At 42.8% G+C, this 18571-nt stretch overlaps 1 protein-coding gene across 1 annotated transcript; it reads left to right on the top strand.

Moving 5' to 3' along the window:
- The first annotated feature begins 3926 nt into the window (after positions 1-3926).
- Positions 3927-16343, top strand: LOC117551343 (transmembrane protein 132E-like). Its single transcript, XM_034224187.1, has 3 exons — positions 3927-4660; positions 5182-6136; positions 15865-16343. The coding sequence occupies exons 1-3, from the start codon at positions 4582-4584 to the stop codon at positions 15980-15982; spliced, it is 1152 nt and encodes a 383-aa protein (XP_034080078.1). The 5' UTR covers positions 3927-4581; the 3' UTR covers positions 15983-16343.
- The last annotated feature ends 2228 nt before the right edge of the window (positions 16344-18571 follow it).

Raw genomic sequence — 18571 nt, 5'->3', positions numbered from 1 at the left:
TTTCCTTTTATTCTTATCTAGAGCGCTTTTCTTTGCAGACTGTCTCGGTGTAACAGTCGATGTGGCCTCCGCCTCAAAGTGGCCTAGATACTTTCATTAATTGACATCAGTGGAAGTAATCTGATGAACACAAAGTGCCCTTTAGACCAGACCGCCACACACACACACACACACACACACACACACACACACACACACACACACACACACACACACACACACACACACACCACACACACACACACACACACACACACACACACACACACACACACACACACACACACACACACACACACACACACACACACACACACACACACACACACACACACATACACACACACAAACACACACATACCATGTATACATCACTTCAGGGGACATTACATTGACTTACATGCATTTCCTGGAGACTTATCCTAACCTTAACCATAACCAACACATGCCTAACCCTAACCCTAACCCTTAACCTTACCCTAACCCTAATTCTAAACCTAACCAAGTCTTCACCCTAAAATTAATGATCCCCCTCATGGGGACCTCCAATTTGTCCCAATAAGGGAGGCGAGTCCCCACACGTGACTGTGTAAACAGATGTAGGTCCCCACAAGTATAGTAATGCTAGGCCACACACACACACACACACACACACACACACACACACACACACACACACACACACACACACACACACACACACACACACACACACACACAGAGCAGATGTTTCACGTAATAGGAGCACAACAGGAAGAGAATGCAATTCAATTTAGCCCGAGGTCTAATAGAACATCAAGTGGAAGCGGAAGGCGATAGGGTGTCACACTAGAAGCCCATCTGTGTCCATGCTCTCCTGACAACCCACCCACCAGTGATGTTGTTCTGCTGCAATGAGAAAAGAGCACCCTGATGCATCGTAGGCAGTAAACACCTTCTCAAATTACACCATAAGGACTTGGGGGGTGAGAGGAAGGGCCACAGATCTGTTTAGTTTGATGGCATTCAATGCATGTATTGTCATCATTGTACAATTTCACTCCATTCTAAAGGGATTAGGAGACTCCAGGGCGGTAGTCAGGTGACCTTCAGGCGTAACATGGAAGTATCAGTGTCATTGTTGGTCCACAGTCTCAGAGGTTGACAAGACAAAAGGAAGTAAAAACAAACTATGAAAGGTTTACTTATGTGAGAAAACAACACATTGAGCTCCCTGTCTATCACAAGGTGCCCTGAAGCAGACCTATGTCCATTTGACTATAAATGGGACCTTTGTTACCAAAATGAACATCATGCTGTATTGAAGAAGATTTTAAACCATGGGTTGAGACTATAAACGTGAAAGGAAAATGCTTACTGAGGTTACAAATCAAGTGAGAAGTATGGTCTTTTATTAGATTTTTTGTTTTATATCGAGATTCTTTTAATTGTTTTAGATTTTATGTATGCACCATGACATCAAGTCAAATTCCTCGTATGTGTGAAACTACCTGGCAATAAACCCGTTTCTGATTCTGATTCTGATTCCATAGACTTCTATACAATCTGACTTATTTTTGCAACCAGTGGAGTCACCCTATTGGATATTGGAGAGAAGTGTACGGCAATATTTTGTTATTTTTGGACCAGGAGTCATGGTTTGATAGAGGCTAACAATGTAATCCACAATGTAGTATATAAGTGACCATAGGTAAACATGAGACGAATCGAATGTTTCTGTTCATAGTGAAAAATACATTGAACACACCATATGTGTGGGACACCTATCAGTGTTGAAGTTAACGACATAAAGGAAATATTGGACTTTTCCTCCATGGTTCAAAACATGTTGATACTTAGATTTGTGGTTGTAGAAAATGCCTATATATCGTTGAAAGCAAACATATTGTCTCTTATGAATTTGTTCAATACAGTCGCAGCCAAAGGGATAAACAACACATTGCAAACTTGTTTGACAAATGTAAATCTTATTACTGGGATAATATTTTGAATGAAGCCGGGAAAGTATTGAAAAACTGAATGCATAATCCTCTGTGGAGAGATGTTATCCTTTGATTCGACTTATTTTTGTGTATCTTATCAATATCCAACAGTATTTGTTTTACGTTTCCCAAATGCTTCTCACGTCCTGATTCATCCAACAGTTACATTGTATGGCATGTGATGTAAGCAAGCTGTTAGGAGTCACAGATTTTACCTTAAGTTTCCTGATGTTGCCCTACAGCCACATTGTGTTAAATCGAGCAGATGCAGGCGAGAGAAGCAACGGTTCCAAGTCACAGACAAACTGCCTCAAAACTAAATTACCATTAAAAGCAAGCTGGAAACCATTTTGTTTCGGGCTGTTTGGCCAGCAGCAGGTGCTTGTGGAACACATGGAGATGCATTTCCTTAAGAGCCTTGCTCAAGGACACGTTGACAGTAGTTTTGGGAGGCAGGGGAAACAACTTTACAAACTCACTTTTAAATGTACCAGCAGGTTGGGAGATTCAAGGTTTGTCTGCGCTCTAGGCAACTCTTGCCTCAAGACATTGAGAGAGAGATCGAGTAAAGTGGTCTGTAAAGCAGCTCCGACGTCTCCTTTCTTTAAGGAAGCCGCGATAAAATCATATAGAGCTTTCCTATTAACATTGGCAGGCATGCTTGGAGTATATCCTTATGTGTGAGGTGCATATTCTATCCTTTCCTGAGGCTAGGGTTGGTAGTCGAGTCTCACACTTATGTTATGTTGTCATGTGACTGGTAAAATATACAGTAACAGTGGGAGATTTGAAAGGAGGTGGTGGCGAAGTCAATAGGGACTTGGCTTAGCAACTGGGTCACCAGTTCAAGTCCCGGAAAGACCGAGTGCTACCGAGCTGTCCCTGAGCAAGGCACCGTTCCCTACACTGCTCCCCGGGCGGCGTTCAAAATGGCAGCCCACTGCTCCTAACACTAGGATGGGTCAAATGCAGAGAAACAATTTCCCCACGAGGGATTAATAAAGTATATCAAAATAAAAATAAATAAAACGGAGGCTGTGCGTTTTCTTTTGACCCAGGAGAATGAAGCAGATGGCGCTCTGGTAGAGAAGCCCTTAAGGAAGACCGTGGATTGCTGTGCATATTTGTCGTGTTTAATGTTGATCAAGGAAGAGCAGCTCTGTTTTCCCAACACACACACACACACACACACACACACCAACATTCCTGTGTGGTAGAGAGCTTTTGGTCGATAAAGACTAGACAGCCTCTAAGTAGCTCCCCTCATCATTAGTTCCTCGAGCCTTCTCTATGGCTACGACTGCTCATTTGTAAGTGTGGGATGTTTCCCCGGCTCCCATCTTTTGTTGCCCCCACTGTTTGCCATTCAGTTTATGGGGCCCACACACACACACACACACACACACACACACACACACACACACACACACACACACACACACATGGATCCCTCTCTTTTATTATGGGAATTCCAGGCACATGTGAGTGAAGCAGGGAGGGCGGACCTGATACCCCTCCCCCTCCGGCCGGTATCCCCTATTTCTCACAGATTTCTCATGGGGCTAAGGGAGACGAGAGGGGGGAGGAGGAGGAGGAGGAGAAGGTGGGGAGAGAAGGAGAAGTAGGAGGAGAAGGGAAGGGGAGCTAGGCTAATTCATCAATAATCTTTACCTAATCCCTCCCTCTCACAGTCTCCTTCTCACTCTCGATCTCTCGCTCTCTCTGCCTGGAGGCATTCAAGCAATACATCCATCCCCCGCCCCACCTCACACACACACACACACCCACAGCCCTTACACACACACACACACACACCCACAGCCCTTACACACACACACACACCCACACACACACACACACACACACACACACACACACACACACACACACACACACACACACACACACACACACACACACACACACACACACACACACACACACACACGCACACACATAAGAGTCTGCCTGAACACGTCCAGAGGGAGAGGATGAATCGAGCTGGAGAGTGTTATTTCTTTCGCCTCCATGTGTGTGTCGGTGTGTGTGTGTGTGTCTGTGTGTGTGTAAGTCAGGTCCTCTGAGGGGCTGTGTGTCTTAGCTCTGACCGGGAGCCAAAATGGTGATTATAGAGTAGAGAGACTAGGTGTGGCAAGATGGGGCGGCGTCAAAGGCTTTGTCTATAGTTCCCGTGCAGCCCACCAACCGGGAGGAGGCTCAGCCTGTCTATCAGAGTGTGTCCTGGGTCTCAGTCTGGGATTGAAAGAGCTGCTACTGCACGGGGCTGAACCTCTTAAACCGGGACCTGAACCACCGGGAATAAGACAAGCACAAGTTCAAGAAGCCTCGTTGGGACCTTTGTAAGCCAGTTACGAGACCGAGTGAAGAACTGCTGGAGCATACTGCCTCTTTTTTTCTCCTATCGCACTCATTTAACTCATGACAAAGATTCTTTAAAGAGAAACAACAGAAAGAAAACTTCTGCGGAGTGCCTGCCGAGTCACAAACCTTCTGAAGAGGACCTTTCTTTTTTTAAGGGGGAATCCAAAGAGATTTATTTCTTCAAGGATGCGATCTCAATGATAACACCAGTTGGAATATGGGACTTTTAATCTATGATTTGGACCATGGGGACAGGAAACTATGTTTTGTTACTCAGCTCTGGGTAATTTTGATAAGTATGTCACATTTATTCTGACCTATTCCGTATGATGATTTTGTCCTGCTTTGATTTCACTGTCGTAAGCTATGTTGGCTCGTCTTTTGCAACAAGTGCAGTGCAGTGTACCACGTTTAGCCTATGCACTATCCGGACACACGTTTTCTTGTTTATCCTGTAGTTCAGACTTTCATATCCCTTGTTAGTTTGTATCTTGAAGATTTCAACAGCTTTGTGTTCCTGTTCAAACTGTTGAATAGTGCAGCTACGTCAAAGCTCACGTGGAGTTTGATCATTTCAACATGTTTCATGGAGTAGCCTGTGCTCTGGATGCTTGACATGTATTGACCACTTATCATGTGATTAGTGTGTGTTGACCTTCTCCCCTTTACTCTCCGCGGCTAACTGAGCGGTGACTTCCTGCTCTCATCGTTTGGGTTCATGAACCTCTCTTTTCTACATATTTTTGTTCTCTCTCTGTTTAAAAAATAGGCTGCATTACAATGTGTAACGTCTCTTTTCTCCTTCCTCTCTCCACAGCTCTTGCAGGTAAAATCTCTCCCACCAGCTCAGATGCTCTCCTCAGCTTCTCAGCAGTGACGGCCAACCCCTCGCCTCCCAATGTGTACCTTCCCGCCAACTTCAAAATGTCCAACGCACAACTGGCCTTCTTCCTACGGGAGGCTCAGATCTCAGGACCAACAGTTGGCGGCAGGAGCAACCCGAGCTCTGGACACCCGCTGCAGCGCTCGGAGAGTTTTGTGGTTTTCCAGACAAAAGAGCTCCCTGCCATCAACATAACCTTTGGGCCTTTTGCCCGGGACCAGGCTCTGTCCAAAGAGTTGCTGCAGCCCACGAGTCCGCTGGATATCCCCGGACAGCTGACGGTCAACTGGAAGGTGCGGGCGTTTATTGTCCAGGCGAGGGTGTTCTCCAACAACCCCACGTTGCAGGTGTTCTTCTACATCGCCGGGCGCGACTGGGACGACTTCAAGGCTCAGGACAAGCTTCCCTGCGTCCGTCTGCACGCCTTCCGGGATGTGCGTGAGATTAAAACGTCCTGCCGCATGAAGGGCAACCTGGCGCAGTGTTTGGCGCAGCTGGAGCTACCTCCGTCCTGGTTTAACACCAACGTGGCGCCGCTGGGTCGGAGGAAAGGCTCGACGGACGGGCTCCTGGACGGGTTGACCAGTGAGACCCTGCAGGCGGAGCTCTACTACACCCTGCACGGGCCCAATGTGGACGGGGAGTGCATTGAGGGGTTAGGGCACAGGGGTGGAGGTGCTTCCAGGGGAGAACCTCTGTCACAGCACCCCCTGCTGCGCATCGGGAGCATCAGCCTCTACCAGGCCAGCCAGGAGCAGCTGCTGGTGGACAAGCAGCTGGACAAGAACATGTTCCTCAGGCTGCCCGAAAAGCCCCTGAAGCCGGGGGAAGTGCTCCAAATCTCCCTCTACTTGATGCCTAACTCCACTGTGGAGCAGTTCACCCTCAGGTAAGTCTCCTTTACATGTATACTGATGAGACGCTCTGTGTTTCCTGATTGCTTCCAAGTTCATTCCATCCTGAATGTCAATTGTAATGTGTTTGCATTCACACGTCTACCCTTTAGGGGGGGAAATAATGATCAAGCTGTTTACATGCACAGCAGAAGCTCATTCTAAGAACGCTCCTGTTTCCATGCAATCATGTACACAAGAGTTATTGGTGAATGAATGATTTGCCTGGTTCCTGGTAGAACTCAGACAACATTAGTCATTTCCCTGCTGTCATGAACTGCAGTGTTATATCTCCCTTTATAGTTATGCTCACACATAATCGTCTGCAATTTGTCCAAGGCTCAGGCTTAAGGCTGTAGTGCTGCATGTAAACAAAGCTCTGCAGTGTGGATGCTGCATCTTGTGAAGTCCCCACTGGAAAGGCTTATAAGAAATATGGGTTTTAAACGTCCAAATAGCCCTTCATTAATGAAACAATTATCACAGCACGGGATGTCTTCATCACAGTCTTCATAATCAGCCTCATTCAAAGCAGCATAATTAGGGTTTTACAGTACCTCATAATTAATTGCGGCATTTTCAAAAGGCACATGAGTATGTAAGTGATGCCAAACGTTATGTAACACGAATTAATGTAATATTCTCCGTCTTTCCAGCACATGCATAGCAACGCCATTTGTGTTCATTGTATGACTAAGGAGCCTAATGAGCATGTAATCACATATTTTATCCTTCTCATTAATTTCTCCTTTACTGAGCGCAGCAGTGATGTGCCAGGAGTAATTAAAGTCAGGTGAGATAAAAGGGAGACGACAGGTTAAAGTAAAGCCGCTCTGTACGGTCACTGTTTGAAGTGGTGGCTTAACACCCAGGGAGTTCTTATTTAGTATCTCTTCTGAGGACAGGATTGTATGAATAGTGTGCAGTGAAGTGCAGCTCAAAGCATTTTGTGTTTAAAAGCACAAGGCCTGAGTCACCCAGGTTGAAGTTTGTTGATCACATATTGAAGTGAATTTCTAAAATATTCAGTATTATAAAAGAGGCCATACTGAAACCTTAATATGGGCAAACATAGAATTGATTATTTCTCACATTGACTTATTAAACGGTGCACATGTCTGTGTGACTACGGCAACATGCAGCTGGTGCTTACTGCTTATTATTTTCTAAGAAACCTTTGCTAAATATTTAACATGCCGTATGAAGGATACTCTCATTATGTTTGAATAACTGCAAAACATCAGTGAAATCAATAAACGCTCCGCCATTAACCATGATGAATTATGAAAAGGCATTAAAAGAGTATTTAATGTATTCAGTTGACTTCTTTAGTGCTGGAATAAAAGGGCCGAATTGAATTGAAACGTATGCAATTTGTTCTCAGACTGCAGATGCATTCAACATGTCTGCATTTTATGAGCACATACCGTCAATCTAAAATAATAGAGATCATTCATACAGCCAGAAAATGTCAGAATCCTTCATTTTCATTTGATTATTATTATTCGATGTGATTATAAAGGTCTGTTTGACTGGGTATCATCAGTGTTACCGTCCATTACTCCCACCATCATCACTTCAAACTCCCTTGTTGCTCCATGTTTGGTCCCCTCCATCTCCTCGGGGACTCTTCAGGTGTTTCCACGATGTTCACCAGCTGTTTGCTAACTGCTGTTTGCTGTTGAGTAGGTAGTGTACAGTGTTTTTAGAGGTACACTGCTGATGTGTGTGGCTGTAAACAAGTGGTGGGAGGGAACCAGAACAGTAAAGTTGTCGGACAGACGGATAAACAATGAGCTGAACTCACTTGTGAGGTCTGTAAAGCCAGAGGGAGTAGTTTGGTGATTATTCTCTACAGGTTCTTCATAATGAGCATCCCCTTTCACACTGTCATCATGTTTTGCAGTGTTATTTAACATTTTGAAACTAGATCAGGGGGTCCGCGGGGTCTTAAAAAGTATAAAAAGTTGATCAATCAATGTAGCGAAAATGAAGGCTATTAAAAAGTATGAAAAGGCATTTTCCAAGGTGTTACATTTTATAGCTTGTTTTCAATAAGTATATAAATGGTCCAAAGAGGTTGTATTCTACAGTGTGCCTGAATGTAATCATGGCGTAGGTGTGTAGTGTGATTCTGTAGTTTATTTATGGCATCCCGTTGGGTTTGACGTCATCTGAACAGGACATCGCGCGCTCACTGCTTGATAGCGCGAAGCTCCGTTTACGCCGGTTGTTAAACAACATCGTTATGGGGAAATGCAAGTCTGCGTCCAAATGGTTGGAAGATAAGGAGGAAGGACAATCAATACTGTCTATAGTCAATGTGAGGTAAAGTGTGTCGCCAAGGTAACCGGTTAAAACTCCAAGTGGCGATGAGGTCTTAAAATGTACGGAAAGGGTCTTAAAAAAGGTCTTAAATTTGACTTCAGGATTCCTGCATATAGCCTGTAGATATATGTGTTGCCACTTTAGGGACTTCTCATGTCTGCAGGAACACTACCTTCCCCTGGTTTTGGGCCATATATGCACAATATGAGCATCATTTAAAATGAAAGGAATAAGAGTAAAGTAAAGTGTCATGATATTATCTTACAAACAACAGCCATTAGTCGTATCACTTTGCTACTTCTTGTTGTATTTTCTACTTCTCTATCATTCCTCCTACACTCCTATCAGCTTGAAATGGTTTCTTGTTTACTCAGAGCATCATCACGGCTGCAGTAAATGATATTTGGCCGTGTTGAATTTCTGAGTTTGACCCTCTGCCTAACGGAGCTGAGGGAGCAAGACGCTGCTTTCTCTCTGCTCGGTTGTTCAGCGTTATGGAACAAAATGATTGTTTACTTGACAAAGCTTAAGGAAAGTACGTTTTCTTTTCTCCTGCTCGTAGGCGGGAAAGCAGCAGGATAACTGAGGAACCCAATATTACCCACTGTCTCAGCAACAATGATGAAACACACAGTAAATATGATTGTTGTAATCTTAACTGAAAATCGTAACGAGTGAAATTCAGAGCTATGCGGGATATTAATTAACCCCAATGACTCAATATGCTCCGAGGGAAAGCGAGTGTAACATTCTCCCTGCAGGAAGGGTTTATTAATAATGATTCCTCACATCTCAGTGTAAGTGGATTACTATTAATACACATCTAACCCCTAAAGGGGACGACACAAAAACCTCAAAACTTGGTGACACGTTTTCTTTTTTATAATCAAAACAATGTGTTGGACATCTCAACAGTGACCTGTGTCTTTGCCCGTTGATTAAACCTGCATACTGATGCATTTATAAATCAAGATACTTATATATCTTTACAGCTACACCTCCAAATGAACATGCATTATACCCAATTGACCTTCACACTACCCTTTACTACCATATCATTTGAGAGAGTGCAATTTTGGATTCTTCTGGTGGTCATAGTTGCATTGAAATGGTGGGGAAACCTTTTTCAGACTAAAAGAAAGCTTATTTACAGATAAAACTAACCATTATATCAAAATATAATATTCATTTTATATTTGTATACCTTTCATTTTGTTACAAGGCACATGCAAATGAAAAATCAACAGAAAGAAGCAGACCGGCTGGCTGTGGATGGATTATATTAGTTATTTCCAAATAAAATACCTTGAAATAAATGTATTGACCCATCAGGATTTATACGCCGCAGGTTTTCCTTGTGTCTTTAATTTCAGGAGTAAAAGAACAGAAAGCTTTTACAACAGCTGAACTTTTTTTTAATATCAAGACACAGTCCTCATTTGTTTAAAACCACTTAGCAATATCAAAAATTCTGACTTGTTTCTGACCCGTCTCTCGGTAAGTGATTTTGGATGGGAAGCTTTTTGTGTGTATATTGAAAGCAATTATCCCACTCCTCCTCCTCCTCCTCCTCCTCCTCCTCCTCCTCCTCCTCCTCCTCCTCCTCCTCCTCCTCCTCCTCCTCCTCCTCCTCCTCCTCCTCCTCCTCCTCCTCCTCCTCCTCCTCCTCCTCCTCCTCCTCCTCCTCCTCCTCCTCCTCCTCCTCCTCCTCCTCCTCCTCCTCCTCTCCTCCTCCTCCTCCTCCTCCTCCTCCTCCTCCTCCTCCTCCTCCTCCTCCTCCTCCTCCTCCTCCTCCTCCTCCTCCTCCTCCTCCTCCTCCTCCTCCTCCTCCTCCTCCTCCTCCTCCTCCTCCTCCTCCTCCTCCTCCTCCTCCTCGAAGCCAGAGTGCTAACCATTCATTATCAAAAAGCCCCACCCCCATGAATCTCAAGCATGTGTCTTCACACCGTCAGAGCAACACTTCTTAGATCTTGAAGACTCCCCCTCACTTTAAAGCCATAATCTAATATCAGCCATAGTACTTTTCCCGCAAAGGTTCATGAGAACTCAGTACTAACTAAGTAAAGATCGCGTTCACACCGGAATAAGTTCCCTGAGGGAAGATTACGCAAATGAGCCGCTGACGTCACTTCGTCTTCTTCTGCATTGGGTTTACTGGCAGGCTGCAAACAACTTCACGGCGTATACTGCCACCCGAAGTCCCCGGTCGGAAGTCTCCGGCCGGAAGTCCCCAGAGTTAGGGACTGGCTTCAGTAGAAGCTGCTGGGACTCCCAGCAGCTTCTACTGAAGCCTTCAGAGTAAATCGCCAGAACGCCGACACCTCCTCATCTCCACCGCTCCCATGTTTTCTTTTGTGTTGTCATAAGTTAGTCTCTCTGCGTTGGTGCGCGGGGCTAATGCTAATGCTAATAATGCTAATGCGAGGATAATAAAATGGCGGCTTCACAAAACTTTTTGGGGAGTTTTACGGGGCGTGGTTTGCAATCCGCCCAGCCAATCAGACATAGGAACCTTTTTCTCCCACGAAAGTCCCTGCTCTCTAGCAGGGACGGAAAAGGGGGTGAAAAGCTTCTCCAGAGCTAATTTTAGTTCCGGATTTGTTTGGTGTGAACGCAACGTTTCGGAACTAAAGTGGGGGAAATATGTGTGAAAGTGCCTCATGATATTCTCACACAGCTTCAGAAAACACAGCGTCTCTGCCTGGGAGTGTTCTGAACTGTAACAGATGTTCATTAAATCACAGAATACAGAGTAGTGGGAATGGGTCAGTCGAGGCGTGGTGTGACAAAGCTACAGGCTCTGTAGTACAAGTGGAAGGCTTTTGTCATATCCCCTGCCTCTTGAAACATTTAGCTGACCATGTTAGCATCCAGCGAACCCCCTGTAGTTCTGTCTCTTGCAGGGATGGAAATGAGGAGTGATAAAACAGGAGGGTTAATAAAGACATGGGGCAGGGAGAAGAAAGCCTGGCATCAAACCTCCTGAGTGAGGCCGCTCTGTGGGGTGTGAATTCAAAAATTCGTGAAGCCAACAGTCGCATCGAGGAAGATGATTAAAGATGGAGCGTGTTGAAAGATGAATCAGAAGGTTTTTCATCTCAACTCTCCCGTTAGCGCTATCAATTGTATTTCCTTTTTGCTCGCCCAGCTTTGAAGAGCTTTGATTTGTTCCTGCAGATGAGGACAGGACCGGACCACTTGAGCTCATGTCGTGCAGAGAGATTGGCATTACAAGTGTTTCTAATGGTTGATATGTATAGCATGAGAGTGTCAGGTTGCAAAATGATGTTGTTTCTCTACATTAGCTTCTGTCGCTCTTAATGTTATTTAAAACCATTATGCAGCCTTTGATTGTTTCTAATATCCTTCTATCACAATCACACATTTATATATAGAAGCAAAAGAAGACTCCATCAAAACTCGCTTCATTAAAGACGATCATTATGTACTTGTTTTGCAGAATACAAGTAATTAATATTCGTGCTGCAAACTAATATTATAACCACTTGTATTTTAATATAATTTCGTTTTGTTTGGAGTAAATAGAGGATTCAGTGCCGTTGCACTGAATACAATCATGTATTGAGTGATATATGAGAAGTGCAGCAGACAGAAACAGACACTACATTAATGTGCACACTAATATCTTATTAATATTATTCTGAATATGACAATAATTCAAAGTTGAAAGTGATCACATAAAAAGCTAATTCTGTGTCGATATTCCAAATCAGACCTTACTCTGAATGTATTTTCGGGGTTAAGACATGAGAGATATGCAGATAATATTTGGGTTTTTAGGAGCCTTGAGACATTTGATCCAACTATGCCATTGATATCAACTCTGTGCATTGTACACAAAGTTATATCCAACCGTTTGCAAAGCTTAAGAGCATACCCAAAGTAAAAGTGCACATTTCTAGTTGGAAGGAGAAACACAACTGCTTATGTTATGAAGGACTTAGATATCAACAGGTTTTGGCTCTGTACACAAGGTTAAATAAGTATGTGAACGATGCACATTTTGAAAGCAGCATGAAAAAGAGAATTCATTTTTAATGGCTATTCACACAAAACCAGAATATTTTGTGCATGTTGCTTAGCGCCAAGGCTAAGGGCAAAACAGCTGAATAATATCAATGATATCAAAGGATTTCACTAAAACTGCATTATAATTTCGCTTGAAAATGGTTTAAAGTCATTGGCTGTGATATTTAATTGAACCTGCTTATCCGGTTTAATAAGCTTTATCGACAAATCTACGTTGACAGTAAAAGAAAAGTAATATAATGAATGTATAATTACTGTCAGTGGTTTGTGTTACTTATGGTAGTCATGAAAATTAGCTTAAGATTGTGCTTCACTTGTCGTTTTGTAAAGCGTCATTCATCAATCAATCAATCAATCAATGTTTATTTATATAGCCCAATATCACACATGTTACATTTGTCTCAGTGGACTTCACAGTGTGTACAGAATATCAGTATGACAATACGACACCCTCTGTCCTTAGACCCTCACATCGTACAAGGAAACACTTCCAGAGAAAACCCACAGTTTAAAGGAACATGGGAGAAACCTCAGGGAGAGCAACAGAGGAGGGATCCCTCTCCCAGGACGGACAGACGTGCAATAGATGCCGTGTGTAAATCCAAGAGATAATACATTTTAGGTAGACCAAATGTTTGGAAATGCATGTGTCTGTAATAAGAAGATGAATCCACGAGGATGTCAATAATCCTGTGGGAGCCATCAGGGAAGTAATATGATGAGGGTCAGGCAGGACCGCAGAGACCTCAGATTGTGTTTATGTGAACAACTGCTCAAATAACTACATATAGTCAAATGTGGTTATTTTAGTGATATAAAGCTGAACTGAATTAGCCACCTTTAGCTTGTTTTGGGTTTCCCCGCCCTTTACCTCTGCTTTTTATTTCGACCTGCAGCCAGCAGCTGCTTTAAGCATCAACAGAAACAGAGATAAATCTCACTAAATCTTTAAAACATAAACATGTCGTCTTACTCTGCCGTCACTCTTCGGACGATCTGTCTCCCTTCAAGGACACATCGGCCCTGTCCGCACTAAATACAAAGCTTTGGCCGATGAATCATTTCTAAGATGCTTGTAATGTCTTCATAGTATTTTCTCAGTGAAGATGTATTCACTTAAATGCATGTCATAGCATAGCAGGGAAAACAAGGTCTCATAGGCCAACAAATGTTTTATTTGTGTTTTATGGGATAATAACCAGTGGTGTAGTGGGCGTTGGACGCGTGGGTTTTTTAATAGTCTAATAAATATAAAATCATTGCCAGTGTTATCAGTTGCAAGTGTGTATTTGTTGTAATAATGACGAAAACATAATAGGCAGATTTCACAGTAATTATAGTGTGTGTGTGTGTGTGTGTGTGTGTGTGTGTGTGTGTGTGTGTGTGTGGTGTGTGTGTGTGTGTGTGTGTGTGTGTGTGTGTGTGTGTGTGTGTGTGTGTGTGTGTGTGTGTGTGTGTGTGTGTGTGTGTGTATTTTTATTATTTGTCCCACGTCCCACAAATTGAGACGATGTCCTGCATTTGAGTGACAGTCGCGCAGAAAGGCCGGATCGGTTCGCCCATAGTGTCTCCCGCCCCGTTGTTTTAGAATTCAAGAAATACGATAAAGCAGGATTTCTTTATCTTTAATTATTTATACTGTATGTAAAATCATGACGTTGTATTCTGAACAAAGTAAATGTATGGACAATGTATGAGTAATACATAAATCAAAATAAACACTGTTTGTTGGAGCCCAAAAATACTGTTACTTTTGCAGAAGTATTTGTCCTGGGAATAAATGCAGATTTTTTCTCACGACAAACGCTACGTATCTTAGGGGCTGTAGGGATATTTATATTTCAACTGAAGCACAAAAGCAAGCCCTAACCTTCCCCAGTGCCAGGGAAATGATAATTATTTCCTCTGTTCTGGAACTAACCCTGTTTTGCTAAAGAGCTGCAGCTGGTCGGCAGCCAGAAATTCCGTGTCCCCTGGTTTATTCATGTGGAGACTCGCACACAAGGTCATGTAGGAGGCTTAACCTGCACTGCATGCATGTCGATGCAGAAAAAGTGACGATCTGCCAATTGAAATTTCGGTGACTCATGACATTTCCGATGAAGTAGACACATCCCTGTTGCTCATCTATGTGCACGATCAGAGATGGAGAAAGTACACACATTCTTAACTCAAGTAGAAGTACAGATATTCCTGTTTAAAAATACTCTGGTAAAAGTAGAAGTACTGACTAAACTTCTTTAATCAAGTGAAAGTAAAGAGGCTTTTAAATGGTCTTAAGTAAAAAGTCCCCATAACTAGCAGCTGTTTTAAAGAGTACCTGACCTCCCTTTATATTAATAGAACAATAATGTCATTGTTAGCTAATGAATGTTTCCATGCTGAACAACGGCAACATGACAACGTTTCCATTGGTCCCTCTTCTTTAGAGAAGACCAGGAAATGATGGATACACGGATCGTGTTCAAATCAATAGGCACGCAATGACTCTAAAGAATAATGATCACGCACCAAACACACATTCAGACTAAAGGAACCAGCTGTTTGGAGAATGAGAGAAGTAGAAAGTACAGGTATTTGAGTTCAACATGTAAGAAGTAGAAAGTACAGGTATTTGAGTTCAACATGTAAGAAGTAGAAAGTACAGGTATTTGAGTTCAACATGTGAGAAGTAGAAAGTACAGGTATTTGAGTTCAACATGTAAGAAGTAGAAAGTACAGGTATTTGGGTTCAACATGTAAGAAGTAGAAAGTACAGGTATTTGAGTTCAACATGTGAGAAGTAGAAAGTACAGGTATTTGAGTTCAACATGTAAGAAGTAGAAAGTACAGGTATTTGGGTTCAACATGTAAGAAGTAGAAAGTACAGGTATTTGAGTTCAACATGTAAGAAGTAGAAAGTACAGGTATTTGAGTTCAACATGTAAGAAGTAGAAAGTACAGGTATTTGTGTTCAACATGTAAGAAGTAGAAAGTACAGGTATTTGAGTTCAACATGTAAGAAGTAGAAAGTACAGGTATTTGTGTTCAACATGTAAGAAGTCAAAGTAAAAAGTCGTCAGAAAAATAAGTAGTGGAGTAAAGTACTGATACCTGAAACATGTACTTAAGTACAGTAACAAAGTATTTGTACTCCTCTACTTCCCAACTCTGTGCATGGTACAATGCCCTTGGAAACAGTACAGCATGCAGTATTCAAAGGCTCCAAATAAAGGCTGGAGGGAAAGCGCAGTGAAAGCCAGGGCGAGTGACCCACATTCTGCCGTGGTGGTTTCTTCCCCAGCAGAAACATGCATGCTAGTTGGAAACACAGCAGCTTCCTGACCTCAGCCTCTGCTTCCTACAGTCTCCGGGGTCTCGCTCTGCGTCCCACGTCTCATCGTCGCTGTCACTGTCTGCTCGTCTTCTGCCGGCACTTTGATGGGAAACGTCAGCACCTCTCTCCGCTCGTTCAGATCGTATGACTCGGGCAGTGATGCCTCCGCCGAGGGCCGCGTTGTCACGACACATCGGGTGACACGGAGAACTGATGTTTATCAGCTGATAGAAGAAGAGAGGGGCAGAAGAGAGCTTCCACCCGATGAGGAAATAAGACTTTATATGAGGCCTTATTGGATTGTGTCTACTTCCTACTGCTTCCTTCCTTCCTTCATTCTTTTCTCTCTCTCAACCATGAACAAGTTATTTGAGGTCGAGCAGCAGGGGGGAAAGTATTGTGAACTATAATGGGTGCCGATCCCCTCTTAACCGCCGTTGGCACAAGTCACAAAAGGGAGGTGAACTGTATGTGCCAAGGTTTTAATGAAATGGGCTTTTTGAGGCTGAGTTAGTTTTTTAATGCTTATAGAAAGTTGCATGTGTCAGCTTTCTACGGCTGGCAGCCATTTGTGCCGGTTTATTCCTCTGCTTGGGTTAATACTAAAGTAATTCAGCCCTTTTCCTAACCTTCAATAGGCACGCTGAGAGACTTTGTTTAGATAATTCTACCCTTGAAAGATTTTTATTTAAGAACCATATCTTTGGAGGGCTTTCTAGTATGCTCAGCATGCCGCTGAGGGTTGGGTTTTGAGACAAACAAACCCAAGCACAAGCAATTAAGTTAGACCTTCCATCTTACTCAACTCAAACCCACAAAGTTAATCTGGGTCAAGCACCCAGCTGTAAACCCATTAGGCATTCACACATAGCGTATCCCTTTTTTCACCATATTGCAAACGCCTCGTTGGGGTGTTCCCTTCCCTATAGGTTTGTGTGCATGTAAATGGTCTGCAAAGGATTAAAATCCCAAGGTTCCCTGTTTTATTAGCAGATATATCCTCATTTAGACACATATGCACATCAACCTGGACATGTTCAGAGAACCAAACTGTATTAAATGAAACAACAAACAAATATCAGCCTGAATTAGATGAAAATGACTAATAATAGGATTTAACAGGAAGTGGTGCAGATGATGGTATAATAGGAGACAATTTTCCCCATTAGCCACTTAATCAAACTTGAATGAATTCTTCCTGACACAGTTAATCGTGCTGGAGCTTTGTGATGGGCTCAGGCTTTGTTGGGAAATGATTTTACATTCAAGATTTTAAAACCATACGGTTTAATATGAAATGTGCTCGGTTTCACCACTATCATCTATTCCCACTGCTAAGTATCAGTGCACATATCTTTTGTAGCCCAAATGGCTTTCATTACTCTTTGTTTTAATGCATGTAGTGTCAAATACTACCGGCTGCTTTGCATTAAGATATTAAGGATACGTTTGCCTCCATATGTTCATCACTAGTTCATCTACAGATGGATATGAAAGCTTATAAATCTACATTCATATCATTTAGTGATCATACTTTGGGCAGTCAGTTGATCTCATGTCTGTTTGTCTGACAGATGGATAAACACAGACAGTCCTGAGGATTTTCTCTACTTTGTTCCACTTTTACCATCCCATATTGGAATATAGCCAAACCCTCCTGCTGTGGTTTATTCAGAGCCTGAGAGACAAATTGACAAAAGCTCAGAGCTGCTCTTTTCCAGGGTGATCAAACAAGCTGTCCTCAGGTAGGAAAATGTGTTTTTCATTTGACTGCACAGGCTTATGTTGTTATCACTGTTTTATCTTTGTAAATCCATTTTCCTGTGCCTCAAAATGGACATGCACATCTTTCAACCACCACATGTGTTTGTTCCTCTTCCAAACACAGTTCTTGTTTTCAGCCGGACAGCTTTATGTTCAGATTTAGCCTCCCAATGTGTCTGCATGCCCCTCAGAATGTGAAATATGTTGACGTCTCTCCAGGAATGCAGATGTATTTTCTTGCCAATGCTTTTCTGCAGTCTCACAATGTCATGTATGTATGACTGTAGGTCTATGTACTGCTTGACATATAAAGGTCTGCAGAACATGTTTGTATAAGACGATGGAAAGAGATAATAAGTCTTCCAATACTCTCAATTATGATTGACTCCACTATAAAAGGTGCATTTTTGTTATGGGATAATTGTGCAATAAAAAGGTAGAAAACATAAAAATGTAGCTCTTCTTTGACAGTTACTTAAAGGTGGGGTAGGTCATTTTGGAGAAAAAAGCTCGAGTGCGCTAGAATTTGAAAATACACAGCCGGAACAAATCTGCCACTTCCTCACAGAGCCCCTCCTCCAACACACACGAATGCGCACATGACCAATGAGGGCACGAGATAAGTTTGTGCCCAGATGGAAGGCTGACAGGCAGGTAGGCCATCCAGTTACTTTAGCCGGCTCAGATGATTGGTCGAGCTTTTTACAGCGCCACGGCTTCCAGAGAGGACATTTTTTTTATAGATTTTTGTCAAAGCACTTCAGATATTCATTGCTATCGGGATGTTAAGAGAATTCCATGGAATATAACAACAAGTGTATCTCGAGCCGGTTTCTCAAACGTACCTACCCCACCTTTAAAACTAGTCATTGCTCAATAAAAGTTATTTTACTTTTTGATTGGTTTATATACTCATCTGATACATTTACCTGAGCTTCTGATCAAATAGGCTGATTGGTGCAGTAAATGTGTC

The sequence above is a fragment of the Gymnodraco acuticeps genome, unplaced genomic scaffold, assembly GCF_902827175.1.
Source record: "Gymnodraco acuticeps unplaced genomic scaffold, fGymAcu1.1, whole genome shotgun sequence".
NCBI lineage: Eukaryota > Metazoa > Chordata > Actinopteri > Perciformes > Bathydraconidae > Gymnodraco > Gymnodraco acuticeps.
This window is presented reverse-complemented; position numbering and strand designations above follow the sequence as displayed.